Source organism: Aythya marila (assembly GCF_965140915.1).
Source record: "Aythya marila genome assembly, chromosome: 2".
NCBI lineage: Eukaryota > Metazoa > Chordata > Aves > Anseriformes > Anatidae > Aythya > Aythya marila.
In genome coordinates this window covers 25,629,715-25,652,468 of record NC_139043.1, presented here as the reverse complement: position 1 = coordinate 25,652,468, position 22,754 = coordinate 25,629,715, and the positions used below count along the sequence as shown (strand labels likewise).

Below are 22,754 nucleotides of genomic sequence, written 5' to 3'. Positions count from 1 at the left end.
CTTTCTCTCTGCCACAAAACAGCCAAAGAACATGAGAAGGCCAGAGCTCGGCATGGGAACTGTCAAACACGTTCACTTTGTGCACATGAGGAACCCAGCTCCTCGTCCTGTCCCTGCTGATAACAATCAGAGCTGCAATCCCAAATAAATATAATAAGTGAGATTGGAGTGTTTACTCCTCCAAGCATACTGGAAAAAGTGCCCTGGTCTGTTACGCAGTGTATTTTTTTTTTCCTTAGGACATGATCAAGTACAGCCAGCTGAACGCTCTTTAGACCACACACATTAAAAAAAAAAAAAGCACAACAATAAAAAAACTTAGATTCTGAGAGGAGCCAGCAGCATTGCCTATTAGGGATTTCTGGCAATGCTTACAGATAACTAAAGCTTGGCAAAGTTTTAGGCATTTCAACAGAGGATTTTCATGACAAGAACTTTCCTCAGAATAATGTTTTGCGTTTGATATCTTTGTTTGCTTGTTTTAAGTTCCAGAAAACAGTCCAGCTCTTCCCAAAAATGAGGCTGGAGAACTTATTTTTCAATTAAAAAAAAATAATAATCTGGCAATGCTATTTTCAGAAGCTCACGCTTTTCATGAAGGATGTGCAGCCCAGCAAATGGCTAGCTTTTGCATTAGGAATACATGTATGTTGTTTCTGTACAATTCTACCCATCTTAAAAAACATCCCAGAAAGATATCAGGTTTGCATAAATGCAATTCTAACTTCTTTCCAGTTTAATAGCTCCAGCTGTTTGCAATGAGACCTTGCTGTGGCTGAAGACAGACCAGATGATGTCTGCTTTATGTTCTGGGGCCATACCCCAAAGCATAGTTTCCCATGTCATTAACTCTGCAGCCTTAGCATCCCTCTAAAATACACGTTCATGAATGTGCATGCCCATAGATAAGCACACACAGAATCTATAGTCAGAGTCTACAGTCAATAAACTAGAGCTCCTTGCAGACATTGGGTAAAAGAAGTCCCACATGTGAAATTCTAACACATTAAGAGCTGCATGGGAGTGGTCCATCTTTTCTTGCTCCACACTTGGTAAATAATATTGGTGGAATATCATGAATACAGACAAAAAATGACAACAATATACAACCTTAGAAATTGTGGGTAAAAGGTTAAAGAATTATAATGAAATACAGATGCAAGAACATTTCCTTGATCCACATAGTTTTGTTTATGTGCTCTGTCAATTAGAAAATGGCAGTCAGTTCTATTAGTCTCAAATCCATACAAAAATATGGTTTCTGACAGGTTATATTGCTACATTGAATGAAAATATGTCTACTGCACATCACTGTTCTGACATAATTGGGCTGATAATCATCTTGTTAGAACTACAGATCTTACTCACTTTTGTTTCCCATGCTTCTGGGAGAAAAATGCTGAGCTGAAGTGAATTAATTAAATTGGTAAGGGAGGGTCTGAGTGGAACTGACTTTATATGATACACTATTAAGTGATAATTGAAATTTTGCATATGAACAACTGCAGGCAGTTCTAATATGGCTCTTGACATTTGATCAACTCAGGCTTTCTTGCACTGGAGCTAACAGCTTCAAGAAATACAGCCTACTACTCCTAAATCTCATCTGGGCCTCTGGACCACTTAAAAGGGAATATAATACTATCCCTAAAGCCTAGAGGTTTTCTAAGTGGTCATTTCAAGAACGGCTGTGAGAGAAAACACTGATCCTGATGCGCATCAGTGCAAAAGGGCTGAAGCCAGACCTTAACAGTGCAGCAACTTTAGAGCAAAACAAACAAAACAGTTTTCAGATGATCTATGCAACGTTCTACAGTATGTCAAAGACAACACAGCAATTTGCTCATGGACTTCCCAGGAATATAAAGATGATTTCCTTTACCCAAAGAAGAGGTTCACTCTTGCCTACCATCTCTTTCCTTCTTACATACTAGCAAGAGGTGAATTTTTCCCAGTTCCCCTTCTATTCTGCCCCCAGATTCACACTATTAATAATGCAGTAGACATGAACCATGTGGAATGCTTTTGCTTCAGGGTAATCCTGCACGGGCATCCTACCATTTGAGGTCTAGTCCCAGCTTAGCAGCACTCTGGATCCTCAGTGTACATGAAAAAAATAAATAAAGAGAGAAAACAAAAGGGAAGAAATTCTTCTTACAGGCATGGCAAAAAACGCATCATGAACAGCAGCAAGCACCCTTGGGTAGCATGGACGCTTCCTTACGATGACTAATTTGCATAACCTAGCTTTAAAAGAATCCACACTGCAATCAGCTTTCTCTCTGTGAGTCCCTACTTCCGTCAAGATAAGAAGACACACAAGTTTTAAAATACCACGTTTAAAAAACTTATTTACTTTTTGTGAAAGACATGAGAAGAAAAAAAAAGGCAATAAGAAAAGTGTTCTGGCTCCCCGTTTTTATTAAGCCTTTTAAACTTCAGTTATTTGAAGATTTCATGAAATAAATTGCTCAGTTTGAAGCACAACAACATTCTGCAAAGAATACAGATGAGAAGTCCCTCTTGACTACCTGAAGGGTTCTGGTTAAGAACAATTACGTCAATCTTCTATTTATTTTGGAATGCATTTTGCACTGAGCTGCAGGTACTGTAAAATGGGAGTCAAATTAAAGATTATCCTTTTCAGACAATACTGTTTTTAAGGGCTACCACGTGATGCCTTCACACCAGCTCTGAAGACCTGAAGGCTGCCCACCAGACAGCACAGCCAGGCCGTCACCAGGAGCTGGAGAACCCTCAGAGGTACAGTACCAGCATGAAGCTGTTTTGAGAACAATTAGTTCAGAAGCAGCTGCTTGATACTGCCCCACTGTACCCTTATTGATCTGGCCAGGCTAGACCCCGAAGCTCTTTCACCACATTTGTGCCCAAGTGTGGACAACCTCTGATTTTCCACCAGGCTTATCAGCACAGGCATGACTGTGGGCACGCAGCTTCTGGCCTGTGCCAGCTCCACAGGCGGAAGGAATTTGCTTACAGTGCTGCACCCAGAAGGACACTTATCTGGAAAAAAAAAAGACCTGGAAAAACAGAGGACAGCAAGCATGGGTGGTACAAATAATTCAGATCTACTCTTTCAGACTCCTCAGCTAACCACACCTTTATTTGTTTCTACTCAATTCACCTGAAACAGTCTTCATTATAGCTCAGGGCAAGAAGTGGCATGCTGACAGATCAAGTACCAAATCAGAGACAGGTGACACCATTTCTGAAGGAGCACAAAACCAAGTTTCCTTTACGCTATGTTGATGGCTCTTAAATTACCTCTTCTGATTTTCACTATTTTCCCAGCTGATTAAGTGGATGATCCTGCTTTTCAAAGCTGCTGGTCTGATCACCAGCTGTAACTTGTCTCCCTTACAGCAAACAGGAAAAGAGGCAGTAAAATATATATAAATATATATGAAAATTCTCAGATATGACACTGTTCAGCATGGAGAAAGAATCTCCAATGAATAAGCCGACGAAATAGAAAAGCACTCCTTCAAAGTACAATCGCTATTCTTAGTGTCTTCCTATAAATATAAAGAAAGAAAAATCAAGCAAAGTGTAATGCCAACTGGTGAGATAAAAGGTCTTTATGCTGATCTGGTATCACTACAGGTCTGTTTAAAAGCACAGGAAAATGTATTTCATTCACTGCCTGAGCTGAGAGCTGCTTTTTCCACTCTACTTGTAAGCATGACAGCAAGCAAGGTATTATATCTGGAATGCATTTCAAAGATCTGACAGAGAGTTATGCTCAGAAGCAGACACAACATAGGTCAGGTCACTGTTGACAGAACATTTTGCATTTTGTTCTCAAATTTACAAGTGCTACTGCTTCACTTTGGGGAATCTGGAAAAAAAATGGAGCAGTCTGGGCATCTCTCAGCAAAGCACGACTATTTTCTACTGTATTTGTCTGCACAATAGAAGTGCATATAAATCAAAATCTTCAGGGTTGCTTCCAAGTATGACCATGCATTTAACTTTCTGAAGGTTGTCAGAAAAAAAAACACATGAAGAATGAAGTGAAAGGGGGCATGACCACGAACAGGCAGACATGGGCAACATTTTCTAAACAACTATGTTCTTTGTAGTTTATATAATTAAAACTGTTACTATAATGTACTTCTCATTTAACTGAATATCTCAAAGATCTTTGCAATCTAAGCTTTGCAACAGCCTCTCATTGGAGCAAGAAACCCCTGGAAGTAGAAGAAACAGCATCAGGAAGCATCCTGACTTTTTATATGTTAAGACTTTATTTTTCTGAAGTTTGAAAATGTAAAGAGCTGTATGTGTGAGTGCATATGCATATGAGCATCCATCCATCCATTGAAACTACTGCACTGTCTGTATATCTAATTGAGGAAACACCTGTAATTTATGTCAGCAGTGTATCTTCCTGACACATCACATTCACTGAGTCAGCTCCCACGTGCACTCATACATACTTGATGAAAGCTGAATAAAACCCAAATTTAGGAAAGCCACCAAAGGGCTTCAGACTTCGTTTGAAAGCTTTGTAGGGGATGACGTTTGATTCCTGTATTACTGTTTACTTGATGCATCATTGATGCATCAGGTATCACAATGCTTAGTTAAGATGCAAAATTTGGATTAACTCTTCAAACTTGTTTGGCACCACCAAAGTACAGAGATAACTTTAAAGAAACCATCCAGGCAATGAATGCAATTTGAATGCATCACCCAGGGAAAGCAGTTAGCCCTCTCCCTGTACTGCCTGAAGTGAAGCTGCACCAGTGCAAAACTTCCTGTAGCAGCCAGCATTCTCTTTTTAATACCAAGTTTCAGTTTTACATCTTACAGTGGGACTTAACAGTGGAGGAAATGGTGAGTTCGCTACTACAGATGGCAATTCAATTACAAATTTCATCACATTAATGACATTTTCACATTCACTTTCTGAGAGCATCCTCTTTAGTATTTCACTAGCACAACTGTATGTAGGGTCATTGCTTTACTGAAGCAGAACAGAGCAACATAAAGCCAAAAAATCCTGCAATGGAACAAAATTCTGTCTTTGTTTACCCACAGATTTTTTTAAAACCCTGGGAATAAAAGGCTATCATGGGGGCAAGATAGTATTCTCAGAGGTCCTTAAAAATACTAGTTTTATTCTCTGTTGGACTATAAATAAGCTACTGTTGCAACAGACAAAACTATCTCCATGCTTTCAGTGAGATTTTAGTGCATTACACAAAGGAAAATAAAACTATTAGAAAGATTTCCCATGGCTGAGACCTCCAAAGTCACACATAGCCAGAACAAGAATGGATGGACGGATGGATGTAATGGTGATGGAGTCCAAATTCCAGGTTCTACAGTTGGATTTACAAACATTTTCATTCAGAATGATAACAAACAAACAAAACCAACAAACACCAAAATGCTCTTCTGTGTAAATACTCCCCTCTTGTATACCTGTTTTGTGCATAAAAAATTCTGACTTAATCTCCGTGATCTGAATTTAATCCCCATCACAACCTTCCAGAGATTTTAGGCATACCCATGTCCCAGGGACAAACTGCTGGACTAGTGTGTCACCTCCCTCTAGTTTTGCAAGCTGCTGTTCTGATGCAGAACGTCTGTGAAGCTACTAGATGAAGACGGAGAAGCTGTTAACTGCCACTTTTATTGAGGGAAGGAAGAAAAAAATGGAAAAAAAAAAAAAAAAAAAGAAAAATCAGCTTCAAAAGGTGTAGGAGCCTGAGTGATAGCAAGTCATAAAAGGTGAACACTGACGCAAGCAAATGAGAAAAAGAAAGATGAGTAATTGCTTGGAATGTGAGCACTTAAGCAGCATGATACATGTGACAAAATTTTAGCAGGTCTTACACCAATCCTGATCATTATTTCTGAAAAGGCAGAGTCAGCAAGGAGCACCTTGAGAAGCTGCAAAAAAGCCAATAAATTACAAAACAGAATTAGACTCATCCTAATTATTACAACTAAATGCAGCCTTAGAGGATGACTGCACTGGGATATCTGTCTTAGAAAAAAAAAAAAAAAAAAAACATGAACAGTGGGATTCTGGAATTAAGATTGTTTTTTAATTGGTTCTGGCATTGCAGTTCTATGTTTGGAAATGACTTAATATTAAGCACGGCTTTTTTTTTTATTACATAATGTTCTAATATTAAAAATGTGCATTCTCTCCCTTAAATCAAGCTGTTTGAAACTGGTAGATAGTACATCTCTTTCTCAAGCACTACTGATTAGCAACTAGAATGTAAATCTGTCTAGTAACATTTTTCCTACTCTAAAACACGTGGCAGGACAAGTTTTAGACTTAGACACACACAGTGTGGGTTTTAGGCTAAACTAAACAATCTGGAAATTACCTTGTTAGAGCAGGAGTAGCCATGCCAGCTTGCACACCGATAGCCATAGGAATACCTCCACAGCGGATACTTCCCAGCTCTTCTGCCACTGCAATGTTATACGAGAAGTCCAAGCCCATGCCGCCATATTCTGGAAAAAAACACGTCTATCACTTGGATATTATATATTCAGTGGATAAAACACATGAGCACACTAATGTTATAAGCTGGTATAAATGAGAAGAAAAAAAAAAAAAAAGGATTGCTACTGCAAGGATTTGCCAATTGCAATTTTACTGCTAACTTTTAAATATTTGATTTTATCAGCTTTCATTTCAGAAAAGTGATGTCATGCTACTCTTTACAAAACCTGAATTTAAAATTACATTTGCTCTAATTACCCATGTGCACATCAGGTCACCCCTGGATACGTTAAGCAGCATCATTACTTTTACCAGAAACAGCAAGAAAAGCAAAGTGCTGCTCAAAATGGCATCAGTAGGAAACGTCACTCTTTCTAACAGCAAGGACACATGAACAAATCACAAAGTACGATGTGCTTCTGTTTCTCCATGATAACCCCTCTCTGTGTGTTCCCATCCTTCACTGCACTCAAGTGGAACTCATCTTTCTCACACTGAGCAGTGCCAAACAAGACCGCATGCACATGGTGTCCATATGTGAAGTTGCCCCTGTAGCTCAAAAATCAACGTTAGGCAGAAGCACAATACCAAATATGCATACTTCATATCCTGGCACCTGGTCGTCGCAGTCATTAACGCATTTTTCATTAACACAAAGTTGATGGCCCAGGGCCCTGGGCGTTCTTCCTCCCTACATTCCATTCCACAAATTCAATTAAAGAGGATATTATTCTTCACCTCCTTCCTAAGCCCAGCACTGATAAACCCCCACACAGTGAAACACAGAAAAGCGCTGTGTTTCTATGATGGATGAGGTAATTTCTAACTCTATTAAATAGTTTTTATTCCAGAGGAAATATGGTAAGAAATAGCCTCCTGCTTGACATCGTTAGTTGGCTGAGTAGTTGTGATTAGATAACGTTAGATAAGGAAGCGTTTTCATCTTTTTACTCATTTGAAGACCAGCTAAGAAAATGTCAAATAAATAGATATAATCTCTCTACCCCCACACCCAATACGGGGAAGATGACCATCTTCCGTCCTCGCTTTCTGACATCAAGCACTATCTGAGCTCACCCCTCTGGTGACCTTTGACATTTTCCAAAAACACCATTAATTATAAATCAAAACACCACAGTGCATAAAAACAGGGTTTTGTATTCCATCATCTTTTTCCTAAACTCACAGATACTGTCTTTGTGCTTTTTTTTTTTTTTTTTTTTTTTTTCTACAGAGAGAAGGGAAAGCACAATTAGAATAGACTAAGCATGAAATCTAGTTTTTAAGTAACATTTCTCCTTAGGTCTGTCCAAATGGTCTGGATTGTCAGAATTACAAAATGGCTACTTTTCAACAATTTTACTTGAAAATAAAACACGTTACTTAGAGACATAGACAACATCTAAATTTGTACTGGGAGCTGAAGCAGTACAGTGAAACGACAGTAATCTGGGAACATCCTTAGCAAAATATATAATCCCAATATAGTTTCCTCCTGAAACTACATGAAAATTTGTAGCTGTGCATAACCCTCAGCACCGGGAAATGAGGGGTGGACTGGAAAACTTGGTGTTATAAAGTACATTTTAGATATGAAAACATTCAGCAAACAGGAAAAGCATCAGAGTAATAACAGATAACCTTGGTTTTGTTACTGCATAAATGCTTTCCACTTGTCTATCTCTTTATTGCCAAACTGCAGCTGTTATTAATTTTGTCTTTTGTTTTGCCTACCAAACATTTGCATTCCTGTCTGTTAGTTACATTCACAAACCAAAACTTTAGTTTCATGGTTTACCCAGAACAGCTTCACCTGTGTTACACACACGACCGACCCTAAGGAGGACCATTTTGTGCAAATGTGCACCCTACATACATTCCTTGTTTGTACCATAATTCATTATAAATAATGATATAATAGACTGACATTGTTCTCATTTAAGAGCAGTTACTAAATGGTATGTTTTCAAAACAAAATGCTGTAAAAAAGCAGTTCTCAAAGTCACGATATCCAAGGAAATTTCCTACCAGAGAGAAGAAACAGAACAAAGCCTCAGATGCTGAGAAGCTGAAGGGGGAAGCCCTAGCAAAGAGATGGTGTATGCTCCAAATACTTTTTAACCTGGGGATAGATAACATAAGAGACAACCACAGCTGCAGACAGGCAGGAAAGCAGAAGCAAACTGTAGGAACCCTGTGCAGGAGGCAACACCGAACTTTGCATCAGTTCTGCTCCAGAAGCCAAGCAGAAAAAGGTTTCATGGAGAAATGCAAGTGGTTTGATGGATGATTATGGGGAACCCTACTTTTGAAGGTGCCATGGAAGGAAGGTTATTCCCTGAGCACTGGCATATATCATAACCGTGCCATAATCACCAGCCCTGAGATGCCCAGCAGCACCCAGCTTCCTCCAGCACAAATTCACCAAGACAAAACCAACAGACGGTTCTCATTTCCACCTCCTGAAGCAATGCCAGTGAACATATCACAGAAAGAGTGCTTCATTCTGTAAGCATAATTTGTACTGTTGGTGGGCATGAAGGTTGTGTTCGCCACTTCCATCAACAAAACAACACCTCCTGCAAATACCTGCCCAATGGTGTAATGCTACTAGGCTGATCTAACTTTCATTCGGAAAAGCAAACAGCATGCCCAACATAATTTTTGGTGAAAAAACAATTAAAGGAACCAAGCCAATTTCAGATGTGATTGTTTTTGTTATATGCAAATATTCACAGGTAAAATATTTCTATGGTAAATATTTTATTTAGCTTTAAATTGAGATGATTGACATTGAGCGAATTGTTTGGTTACATTTCCATTTTTATTTTGTGAGAAATATTGAAAGAACAAAGCAAAGCAAAACCAAGCACAAAGTCTAATGGCACTGACATATTTATAATTCAAAACAGGTAGAAAAAGGCATCTCTGCTACATTCAAATTGTTGCTGTTCTGCTGACAATAGTGCAACTTCCAGCTATTGAACGGATTCATCTGCTATCTTGTCCATTGTTGATTTCAGGTTCTAATGCAAAGAAATTGAATTATAAAACCCAATGCATGTGAACACACAAATAAATAAAAATTCTGCACTGCAGCCCGTGGGAGGGAGCCGCATTGGAGCAGGGGAGAAGTATAGTGAGGAAGGAGCAGCAGACTGGGACTGGAGAGGACATAGAGGAGCTGGGATGAAGGAGTGAAGCTGAGCTAGGGAAAAAGGGAGTGATGGGGGGCAGGGGGAAGGTGTTCTTTTTCCTCATGAGACAAAATCTTTGTTAGTCAGCAATTAATTGGATTAATCTTCCCCAAGCCAGGTCTGCTTCACCCATGATGGCAAGTGGCGAGCGATCTCCCTGTCCTTCTGTCAACACGTGAGCCTTTCCTTTGGGTTTCCTCCCCTGTCCTGTTGAGGAGGGAAAAGGAGCCAGTGGCTGGGTGGGGGTCTGGCTGCTGGCCAAAGTGTTCTGTGTATTATTACCTTGTGCTCTTCTGCTAACCATCACCACGTGTTACTTTAACCTGAGGAAAAAAGCTCCTTATTTTATATCAAGCAATTTATTTCTACACCGTGAAGATTTTGACACTTACTGTGTCACAGCGGGAGCCCCCAAAATAGTGAGTTTAAATAAATCTGTTTTTTAAATGATATAGATATATATTCTTCCAGTAAATCTGATAATTTAGACTATCAGGACCTTTATGTATGAATGTAGGCAGACAACAAAGATAATGTCCAAAACTACAAATAAAAAAGCAGTACCTGATCTTTGGCTGCACCACATGAAAACAGAAACACTGATGAGAAAATCAGTGGGGAAAATAGTAAAAGGTGAAGACAGGTGTCTAAGGTGTCTAAGAAAAAGGACTTACAAAAGAAAAGGAGATGCTGAGAACTTCCACATGATCATTTTATTTTTGTGAAGACCAAAAGGTTTCTTGTCCCTCGTTCAGCTACAAGCTCCCTGTTCATATATGACTCCATGCAATGATGAAACAGACTTGAAGCCTCTAGTCCAAATTTTTAAGAGCTTACTAGTGCTTTTATTCAGAAATTGCTTCTGAACACTACCTAGTAGCTATCAGTTAGATTCTATCTGAGGTGAAAAGGATCTATAAGTGAGTTGAAGCAAGGAAATGGGGGGGGGGGGGGAAATCTTCAGAGTGTTTTAAGAATGTTCACAAGCCTGAAAAAGCAAGGATGAAAACACAATACAGTCATATGAGTAGCTGGATCTTCAAAGCCAATATAATTTGCTTGCTTACACAGCTTCCAAAGTTCACACAGGGTGTACCTATATCAAAGTAGATCATGCAGTATTATTTCTACTATTGCCACCTACCTCAGTGTAAACAACCACCACCAACAAAAAAACCACAACATATGCCCTTATTTCTAGTGACTAGAAAGACAAACAAAACGTGAATCACCTCCCATCTTGGAGACAGGTCTGAGAGAATCCTACATCTGACACCAAGGCGACAGAGTTAATTGCCAGTTTTCATCATAGCCTATGATTTTGAATCAACAGAAGAAAAATGTAAGTGTTCAAACCTTACTCACACGTCACAAATATCATTCAAAAATTTCAGCTCCAGAATACTACAAAGAGCCCTGAGGTTACACAAGTGCAAATATAATCAGACAGGTCAGTATATAAATCCTACCGTAATTCCCTTCCTCTTCTTTACATAAAAGTAATTTAAAGAATTGCCAAAGGTGTGCTCTCAGTGGTGTTCAATTTCCCACCAACCCGTGCTGAAAAGTCTAGGCTGATAAAATTGGAAGATACTTTTTGATCCTTATTTGCTTCTGCTGGGTGTAGTGAATAAAACCTCCTATTTCATGTAACAGAAACACTGTGAATGCATTTCAGCTTTGTTGAGATCAACACACATATCTTTTGGATATTTCAGCTGGATTAATCCATGGGGAAAAAATAAAAAGTAAAGAGAAAGAAACAAATAAAAAGCCTTGTATCAGAGGCAAAGTTCCCCTTGTCAGAGTAGCTTAGTCATATGGGTCAAACTCCCTCAGTTTGACCAAAAAATTGTCCTAAAGGAAGACAGATTATGGTGGTTTACAATTTTGTTTGGTGATCTACCACAAAGAGTACTTGACCTTTCACAGATGCTCACTAGTTTATCCAAAAAATCCAAGGCAGATAAGGACCTGGGAGCTAAAGTTTTAGTTGGTAATGCTAGTCTTATGATCCAGTATTGCTTGGAAAAGAAAAAAGAAAAAAAGAAAAAAGAAAAAAGAAAAAAAAAAAAGATATGGACTGGCTGCTCATTCCTTTTCAAACACACATGGTTAGCAGCATCAGAACAACCCCTGTGTCACTGACAATGCAAATTGTGTATTCCCACAACACTCATTAATGTGCAAGTCATCCTTGCTGCCACTTTAGAAACCAAATTTACTGAGATGGATAAGGTGATCATATCTGTCTACTGCTGTTTTAGATAAGACAAAGCTACACTGGAAAATACAGTAGAAGAATTTCTCAGAGTGTAAAGATAAGGAACCACTTATATAAACAAGCAAACAAAGAACAAGCCACTGAGCAGGTGTGTGCCTAGCTGGGGGGTGTGAACACATTTAAAGAGGGTACAAAGCTGTCTAGGACATTGCTTTGGAAAGCCAGAGCAATAGATTTTAAATCACTACTTGACAGCTGCTGCACTAGCTAACAAGGATCTCTCTCACAAATTTATAAGCTTGGTTTATTTTCTAAATGGACATGCAGCAAGACTAACTGCTCTGTGAGCCAGCAATCACATCTGCCTGCATCTTTAAACTCAGAAGGATACCAGAGTTCTCCAGAAATCACAAAAATCCACCCCAAATTGTATATAAACAACATTACGAGGAAGGGAAGGCTAAGCTGCAAAATACTGATGATATAAAACATGGCAACACAAGAACACCAACAGAGAGAGACAAAAAAAGAAAATCCAGGATTGCATACTTTCCTAAACAACAGCTGTTGCACCAACTCTAACTCGGAGATAAACTTGATGCAATCACTGCTCATAGATTCTGCAGTCTTCCTCTGCCGATTTATAAACTGATTATTTTTCCCTCTCAGCTCCGACCCAACACCAATTTCTCAAAAGCCTATTTAAACCATCCTACATTTTTTTTTAAGATTAAAAAGTACAGATCTCAGCTATTATGTGTTTGAAAATGTTAGTCCAACTAAACACCATAGCATGAAGAAAATAAGAAATAAATACATGGAGGAATGAAATCAAGAGGGTATCGGTTGAATACCACACTTCCTAAGCTTTGATGGCAAAGTCATGCTACTTCTCATTGGGTTTCTATTTTGGCAAGCTCATAAACAAACCATAGCCTTGGTTTCAAGAATATATCACCTGCTGCTTGGGTCAGACAATCAGCAAGAGCTGCCAAGCTCCTTGCACATGCTGAGCACATACACTGCTGTGACATGCTGTGTGTTCACCTAGTTTAAGCTGTGCTTGTGGATGCGAAGTTTAATTCTCTGAGTCAGGCTCATCCAGCAAGGAATATTGCTCCTCTCCAACTTGAAGGTTGCCACCCTTCTGACAAACAGGCAGATGTTGCATCAACATCCTTTGACACGGTGTGCGTCCACTCCAGGCTGACTGACGCCACCATGAATCAGCCCTCAGAGTCACTGCGATGTGCCTTCAGACTCGGCAACATACAGCAACGTACAGAAATTCAACATCCTGTAGGTGAATGGGTCAAAGAAATGGGAACAGATTTAACAACAGACAGCACACAGACCCCAAAGAACTCCAGTTCAAACCCAAAGGAGAGACAAGGGGAGTGACAGGAGTGAATACATATGTTTGTAAGGAGTTTTTAGGTGCTTGATGAAAAGCTGTCAAGATCTGAAATCAGAAGAAATTGTACTCAGTTTCATAGCAAACGTCTGACCAGAAAAGCAGACTAATTTACTTTCACCTCTTCAAGGCAGCAGGACACACAGCCAATATTCTAAAGATCCAGAGCTCATTCTGTATTCTACATAAATAATTAAAATAAAAAGCAATAATATATGAGCCAGGGATTAAATGGATTTACTAAATTTACTTCTTATTAAAATTTCTATGCCAAGACTTAATACCAAGGTTGACTATTTAGCAGCTGAAAACTGTGTTTAACGTTCCTTCCTACAAAAGCTTTTATTCAAGTTCAAGCTGATAAACAGCTTGTTGGAAAGCTGCATTGGAAAACTTTAGCCAGCTACCTCACAATGTCACATCCAAAGATTTTACTAGATCACAAGTTCCAAAACTTGCAGTCTCCACAGGGGGTTATAAACTGAGAATTACAAGGAGGGCGGAGAAAAATTTAATAAATGCTTTTTTTTTTTTTTTTTTTAAAAAAAAAAAAAAAATCTTTAGCAAAACAAGGCTTTAGAAATGTGTGTGCTAATACAATGAAGTTCAGACATCCTCTGGAGCCAGACTAGTAAGCAAAAGTTCAGAAGCTCAGGTCTCAAAACAGAAGTACACTGCAGAGACTGCCACAGGACTCCAATCAGCACCAAGTGGTTTTCCAGTGGCTGTCCCCTAAAGTCCTCAAGAAGCTCGGCCCATTACTGAAAAAAAAAAAAAGTCCCCTGCCATCCCAAAACATGTCACATTGTAGATCAACATACTTCTAGCACTGTCACTGTGAACAAATTATTAAAGAGCCATCTACAAACTATTGCGACAGGTATAAGTGTGCTTCACTGTCATCAAGTAATTTCCTCATTTGCGAGTATTAACAGCCAAAATTCTCTTCAGTTGGCAACATCTGCATCCACAGGGGCGACACAAATGCGGCAGAGAGCAATGGAGAACCTGTTCCCTGTTTTGTTGAGTTTGTGAAATCTGATTGCATTTAAAATTGCTTTGAGCTAGCAAAAACAAAACAACACAAGACCATCCCTATTTCTGGGCAATAGGCTATGGTTTGCTGTCTAAGACAAAAAGCCTGTCTTCATTTTATGAGGAAACATCATGAGTTTGACCTCAAACTGGAAAAAAAAAAAAAAGCAAAAAAAAAAAAAAAAGCTCAAAGAAAAATAACAAAGTTCAGAGGTTTTTTTTTGTTTGTTTTTTGTTTGTTTTTTTAATAATATGATGTTGCATTCTTATTCCCACCCCCCAGTTTAGTTCTCATTTCTGCATCTGACTTTGTGTACATCTTTTCTCTTACAATGTCAGACATGTTATATCATAACATGGATCATCCCTCTCTGTAAAAATGCTAACACAAGAGGATTCTAACCTGAACTGCAATCTCCAACATGAAAAATGCTACAGCACAATTTCCTATTATTTACCTTGAAATTGGAGGGTGTGTATTTTATGGGATACTGGGCATGAGTGCAAGGACTGCCAGTATAGTGCAGAGCATGCCAGAAATCAAGGTCTCCATCCAAGACTGTTTTCTTCAGAACTTTCTACTCAAAATATTTTATTATTTCTATGAGTATTCCATAGTCCTCTGTGCTATGCTCCAAAAAATAACATTTATTCAGATTATTGATCTCTTCTTTTATTTTTTATTTTTTACAATGCGAATAGAAAACAGGTTTAGCCTGAGGTAATTAAAGACTATAGGAAAGTGCATTTATGCTGCTGAATGTATAAACTCTTACAGTGAAAGTCAAACCTCTCCTAATCATCAATACAATCTTTAAGCTTACACATCACTCAGGAACTTGAACAGGGATGTTCATGCACTCAGCTGCCACTCAGGAGCTCCAAGAATGTCAGAGGATGGCTATTCATCTCTATCGTTTTCTTTTTTAAGAAGTAGCTACACAACAAATCATATCTTAAATCCGCATTCTTAAAATATCACAGTAGAGTAGCAAAGCAATAAATGTTTTCTTCAGGAAAATAATACCTTAAATATGTGGTCACATGGTAAACTTGCAAAGAAATTTGCAATTTTATTTTATTGCATATGCTGAATGATTCTGCTGAAATATATTAAAATCAAAACTTATATTTCATTGTATATACTCATAGGATGACTAAAACTGAGATTTAAAGTATTCACATTCTAAAATAAAAGCAGCAAAGAGTTTACAAGCATGAAAAAAGTCCTTTTTCACAGAAATTAGGAAATTATTGCAAGAGATATTTGAAAAACAGTCTCAGAAGTGATGTCAAATAACTCAGTTATCTTCATGGCTCAATGATCTTGGCAACAACATGCTTTCCTTTCACATCAGAAGACAATTACCACTGAGGCTGCAGCCTTCTTCTCCTCCTGAGGAGACAAATGCTCCAGAGCCATCCCTCAGCTCTCCCACACATCCACAAGCAGATGGAAACTGGGGTGGATGGAGCAGGGAAAGGTAGCTTTTCATGAAGGAAAATGCACTTGTCAAGACTACAAATTATTATTATTATTTAAAGTTTGTGTTGTACCATGCACTTTCCATTAGATCCATCTAATTGCAAACAATTTTAAAAACATGATAGGTTTGGCAACCATCCATCAGATACCAAGAATTGATTACAGTGTTGTTTGCACTGTTTCTAAATGAGTCAGTGAAATATCTGAAATCAAAAACTCCACTCAATTTATCAGTACATAGGTGTAAGCATCTCCAGAAACAGAACATGCAATCATAAAATTATGTTAATATATTAACATACGTCTTTTATTAATGTACATCTCTTTCCATCTTGGAAGCTCTCCATGCCAAAACTTTTGGAGGTGCTATTTTAGAAACATATCCAATGGTCTCACAAATATTTATCAGATTTTTCAGATGTCTCCAGCCAGCCAGCTGTAACACAACAGGCTTCTGTAGCCTGGAGACCCCACTGAGCAGAACAGGGTTGCAACAGAGTGAGCCAAACGGGATTTTATTACCCCATTTTTATTGCCACATTTTAGCACGGTTGCACAGCTCACTGTGTAGCCACTGAGGTTGCTGGTGAAGCCTTTGCTTTCCATGCCCATGGCCTCCTAGCCACTATTTCTGTCCAAAAAAAAATTAAAAAAAAAAAAAAAAAAAGTATTTTCCTCGTAAGCCAGATCTCCAAAAAGTTGGTGATAAGCTTTCACATATTTCAGAGATGCTGTAGTTATGTGCTGGGCTGAACTGATGAACCTTCACAATATTGAGCAAACTGCACCAGTATGGTGTTTTCTCTCCTTTTACAGACTCCAGCTATTTGTTAATTCATTATGCTTAACAAAAAGCCAGTTTACAGCTTTTCTCAGCATTAGGTACTCTCAAATTGAGCAACTCTAAGTTAAACAGGGAGCAAAGAAGCAGTGGTTGTGCCTCCTTCCTCACAACTACATCGTTACACCAAACCACGAAGAATGAGAAAGCCCACACCAAAACCATCAATTTACACTCAGCTCTCACTCCACATTTAAAATAGTTGAGGAAAGAACAAAAACACTGCTCTTTGAATACTGAATAGCCTCAAAATTAGCAGTTAGGTTTGAGACCATGCTATACTTCAGTGAAACAATAAAAAAGTTACACAAACTATTCCTCAAATGTAAAGCCTAAACTCTCTTTCCATTCAAAAATAAAATAAAATAAAATAAAATAAAATAATAAAATAAAATAAAATAAAATAAAATAAAATAAAATAAAATAAAATAAAATAAAATAAAAAGATTTTTTTTTTCCTTTCTCAAAAAGATCAAAGTAACCCCTAGGCTACAGCCTCAGCACTTCAAGACAGGGGACATAAAACAAGTCACACAAGAATTAACGCCTATCTTCTTACTTCAGAAAATCAAGATTAAAAAAAAAAAAAAAGTGGCTCATTTATTTTGTTCACGTTTATGCAAACATGGTAACTGTAATGACTAAGCTACAGATTTGCTCAGCTTTTCTTACAACATCAAGTATCAGGGAAGAGTCTTTTACTTCTTGTTTGAAATCCCTCTCACATTGTGTCTGTATCTAATTTTAGAGTAGCTCTAAATTTCAGCGTACTGTTGATAAAGGATGGACTAAACCGAGAAGTAATTAAAGCAAGACATGAAAAATGCACCAAATACAAACTTACCTAAAGAGCAGGCGAAAACACAGACCTTAGCAATTACACTTTCAAACCAAACAAAGCCACTATCCTCTGTGTTTTAGGGAGGTTTACACAAAAGAATTAGATCCACTTCCTTATTGTGCAGATTCTTCTTATGTGTTAGGAATATTGCCATAAAGAGAAAAACTAGCAAAGCAAAACAAAACCAATAAAATAAATAAATCCTAAACTGTTACCATTTTAGGGAAATTCCTATGTTTTGGAGCTCTGCTGCTGCAGACTGAGGGTACCCTGTCTAATGTTTTACCCCTAGAAAATGTCTCCCATTTGTAATTTAATTTGCAATTCACTCTGCGAGGTTTGGTTTGCTCTGATTTTGTGTTGGAGTGGTTGGTACAGTTGGGGTCCTGCTTAATCCAGCCCTGCAACTTGAAAGGCTGTGTGCAGCCTCTCAAGCTTCCAGAAAAAATAGTCTTAAGGCATAATAACTTAGAGTAAATAATCACTAAAAACTGTATTATATAGGAATTAAGAGCTTTAAGAAGCTGGTTAATCATATTAGAGATCAAGTATGGATAAATCCAACATCACATTTTGACATAATTTTTATTTTTCTTCCAGTTGTTTTCCATCTCTCAGTGTGTCCTTCTACGCTGACTTTCCAGAGGTAGGATCAATCTTCAGACAAATCCTAGCCTCTGGATTGTGTTCCCCATACTGACCTGGAATGGAACCTCTCCCTAATTTTTCCCTTGTCAACAGGTTCCCCTCAGTGTAAACTCAGCTCGGGGCACTGTGTACCACCAACCCTGTTCCTTACGCAAGTGAACATTTCTCTTTATTTTATTTTTAATCACACTTGGGATGCTTTTTGAATGCCCTACCAAGATGAATGGACATTGCTGATCTCATTGTTTTGATTATCAACACAGAAAAGATGGGGGAACAAAACCACACCAAACAAATTCATCCAGATTTTACAGCTGGATCATGAGCCCCCTCTCTTCATCCTGCCAGCAATGAAGAATGTGCAACAACAAGGTTATATAAAAACTAATCATACTGGAATTTTGTTATCCCTAATGTTTCCCTGTTGACTTTTTTTTTTTTTTTTTTAAATTTATTTTTTCTTTTAATCTTGTCTCTAGCAGTTTCTCAGCTGAGGCCAACAAGAGCCCAGCACCATGCTCTGCTGAGCAAGAAGCCCTTGGCTCCCCACTCTGCCTTGCTGCTGACGGTCAGGCTCCACCTTGGAAATGCAGGGTGCTACCTGTTATCAGGTCACTCCTGCTGAGAAAACCACGTTTGAACAAAAGGGACCAAACACCCATAGCTCTTTTCCCTCATTTACACAATCATCTACCTTCATTTTTTCATCTCCTTGCATAAGAAGAGCAGCATTTTGCGTGCCTTTTAAATAAATGGCCCGTGAGGCAATAAAGCCTTTGAAAGGTAATATACCATTGACTTTCTTTTAAAACATCTTACTACTTAGGAAAAAAAAAAGGGGGGGGGGGAAATAAACACACAAAAAAAAGCCCTTAGTGATGATAGCATGATCCACAAAACTGATAAAAGGCATGGAAGTGGATGGCAAGGAAGGAGAAAGTAATTTAGAAAAAGGTACTTTTCCCTGCCATTTAAATTTTTGTGCAGGTTATGGTCTCAGTGGCAAAGTAGATGATGCAAATCCAACAGGAGTGTAATAGGTAAGTCTCTCGGTATAAAAATGACAGCATTTTGCCACAATATTGAAAAAGTCGCATGCTCAAAAAAAACCACAACTAACTAAAAAAAAAAAAACAAATAAACTCTGACCTGAGCCTGGGAAGAATGTCATTAATTAAGGAAAACAATGGAGGATTCATTTCAGGGAAGTGCATGTGGAAGGAAAGCAGACAGATGGGTGGAGTGATGCTCACCATCACAAAAAACAACAGAGAAGGAAGTGTTCTGCTTGTTGTATTTTATTTTTAAACCTAATTCAAAGAAGCAAGGGGTGGAAGGAAATATGAATCCTCATGGCTGATTTGATATATGCTCTAACTGGAGATCCTTCTTGGTAAATAAAACCTTAAGGCATGTATAAGCCTGCAAGCAGAAGACAGCAGGCAGACAGGTTCAGGCTCCTGGAGCAATGGTGCCTGTCACACCATTCTGCTTTCAGCAGTGCTGCCGCTACTTCAGCCTAAGCATAACTTAACCCCCGTTATTTCCACATCCCTCACAGAATCACAACTCCCCAGATGCAACTGGACAAGTTAGGAAATAACTGCTACTAAAAAGTGGCAAATGACCCTACTCGGGTCTTTTAGATGAGAGAATAGCAAAAGGCATGAGCAAAATCATACCAATGTTTAGAACTTTTGGTGTTTGTTCCATAAAGAGTACTTTTAAAGTCTTCCCATCCCATATACTGTCTAACTTAATTGTGTCTGAACAAGCTGTCATAGAGGAGTTACGAGAAGACTGATGTTTCCTTCTTTATGTTTTTTTGCTTACAGTTGAGATTACTTTCTCACTAATGTTGTGATAAATGACTTCATATTTTCCGCTATTTTCAACAATACCCAGAGACGGGTTTCTCTTACACAGAAACAGAACAAATTAAATTAAAAAAAAAAAAAAAAAAAAAAGGAAAGAAAAAAAAGAAAAAAGGAAAAAATGAAAGAAAAAAAGAGGAAAAAAAAGAGGACAGAGAAAAAGAGAAAAATATTTTAAAGAAATTCACAAGAGATTTAACTGAGTATTTACACCTGAAGTTATATAAACTTATATGAAGTTATATATGTGATTGAAATACTTATCACAAATAATTCAGTCATAAATTGACTTTCTGCCTGCATGCTAATTGAGAACAGACTTCTAAATATGTATTTGAAATTGTTTAATAAACACCTTCTCTGAACAAATTTATGGAGATTCTGAAGGTAAACTGTCTGTTATTAATAACAACCTAACATTCACTTTTCATTACTTACACTGTGACACTGTTCACTGAAAAAAGAATTTTATTTGCATCTGTATGTACCAATAAAAAAGATGGTTTTGCTGATGATTAAACAAAAACAGAGTTGAGGATGTGCAAATAAAGCCAAGGAACTCTACAGATATATTAAATGCAAAAGTAGTTAGTATATATTTAAGAACATTCATTTATTGAATTTTTACTTACATACTTATAGTTATACTTCATATATCAATAGTTATATCAATATAGTTATAGTTAATACTTCATATGTAAGTATTAACTATAGAACTGACTGCTTTTAAAGTTTCTCCCTGCCTTTCCTACACTAAGTTATGAAAACTGTATTTGAAATGACTCATTGCATTGTTATTTCGTTGTTATAACAAAGGCAGAACTTTTACAGTAATTTCTGAGCTTCATGGAAAAAATATGTAGAGCATTAAATTAAATGTCATCTAAAAAAACAAAAGGAAAGAAAAAATTATAAAAGATTATAGAGCATCATAATCTAGAAAGCATCGCAGATAGTAGCACTACTGAGGACAAGCAGTCCTAGCAGAAGCCAGGACTCCGCAGTCACAAATTCAGCCCGTATCAGGCATGAACACACACATTTCTGTCACCCTAGCCAGAGCACACATTGGGAAGTTAGTGCTCCAGACCAGCCCCAAAAATGAATGGTGCTACCTACCTGAACTGGCCTGATACTTGCTGGTGGTGTCACTTCCTTGAACACTTGCCAACAAATGCATATCAGTATGTTACTTTCTGGTATCAGTACGGTAGTCCTTGGTCATTCCTATCTAACCCAATGACCAATAAAAATGATTCTGAAGAAGGTAGATAATACATGATCCTGAAAACAGAAAAACTACACCTTGAAATAAGACCCAGATTTTCCTCAGTGAGAGTAATTAACCATTACAACAATCTTGCCACATAGCATGCCAACCATTCTAACTATATAAACTCCAATCTGGTGTCTTCTAAAGCATATGCAAATATATACTACATCTCAACTGTCTTCCATTGCTTTTTACTCCTTCCTTCAGGGATGTAACGTTTTCCAATGACTATCCAAGCATACAGAAAAATTTCCTGTCCTCACCAACTTTTTGCATTCATCTTGGAAGTGACCTACAGAGATCCAAAGGTCACAGGACAAATCTACTTCTCTAATTTATTCACAAGTATGGGATTTGATTATTGGATTACTGCACGGAACTTAATTACCCATATTAACATGAAGTTGGATGACACACTTAAGCAACTCCCTAGTTGCCACTAAATTTGAATTAAAGAATCTAAGAAATTAAAGAATCCCATAAGCTCTAGAAGAGTGAGTCCCAACTGCCTATTTAATCTCCTGCCATTTAATACAGCTGGTATGTCACCAGCAGTTACAATTTTTGGCCAGTAAGTGACAATCTCACAGCTTACACTGCTGGCAGTTTTTCTTCCTCTGTCCTAAATGGCTCCCCCTTCCCCTGTTTATGCCTGACACACACATAGTAATCACAAGCCTCTTATCACTCCCTACCTCAGCTCTGTAATTGCTCCTACAAATCAGCCCTTTGATCTTTCTTCCTTTCTTCCCTGAACTCAATTATAGTTTGCCATAAACTTTCAGGCCAAGACATGCCCAAACAAGAGCTGCTATCCCAAATCCCTCTCAGTGTTGGTAAAATAGGATCCAGTTAATACAGTTGATTTTGGATTTGTGTCCAGAGCTGCAGATGAAAATTCTCTGAAACTCACGAAAGGTCGATTTCCTCTTTTTTGAATTTTCACTACTAATTATGGTGATGACTCTTGCAGTATGAGTAGTAAAGAGCTGCAGACAGCAGCCTTATAGCATAGAGAAAAATGAAAATAAAGAAGGGATGAAATACTGCTCTCACTTGCATAAAAGCTGATGCTACTTATTGAACTTAGAGGTCTTTTGCTGGCAGAAACAGTTCAGCACCACAGCAAAGTTATCCCAACGGTCAAAGAAGAACAGCTTTTGAAAATGTATCTTTTTCTGATGGAAAGATGGTTTATAAAAACAAAAAAAAGTTTGAAATCAAGGTCACAAGGTACACAAGAGTATTGAAAAATGAACTTGGCTCTGGCAATGTGTAAAAAAAAATTTTATTTTTTTTTGTGAACAACTAAAGCATAAGAAATTAAGCTGACTAAGTTAAATTGAAATCAGACCTAGGTTCTTTTTTTTTTTTTTTTTTTTTTTTTTGCCACTAGAACGTAGCACGTGCCAGGAAAAGCACTCTTTT

At 37.9% G+C, this 22,754-nt stretch overlaps 1 protein-coding gene across 1 annotated transcript in view; it reads right to left on the bottom strand.

The window, feature by feature from the left end:
• The window catches only part of LOC309874989 (putative acyl-CoA dehydrogenase 6), an 86,580-nt gene that overhangs the window by 27,107 nt on the left and 36,719 nt on the right, over positions 1-22,754 (bottom strand). The window contains exon 3 of the mRNA XM_082753886.1: positions 6,372-6,501. Coding sequence (XP_082610012.1) covers positions 6,372-6,501 — 130 coding nt within the window. The remainder of the gene's footprint in view (positions 1-6,371; positions 6,502-22,754) is intronic.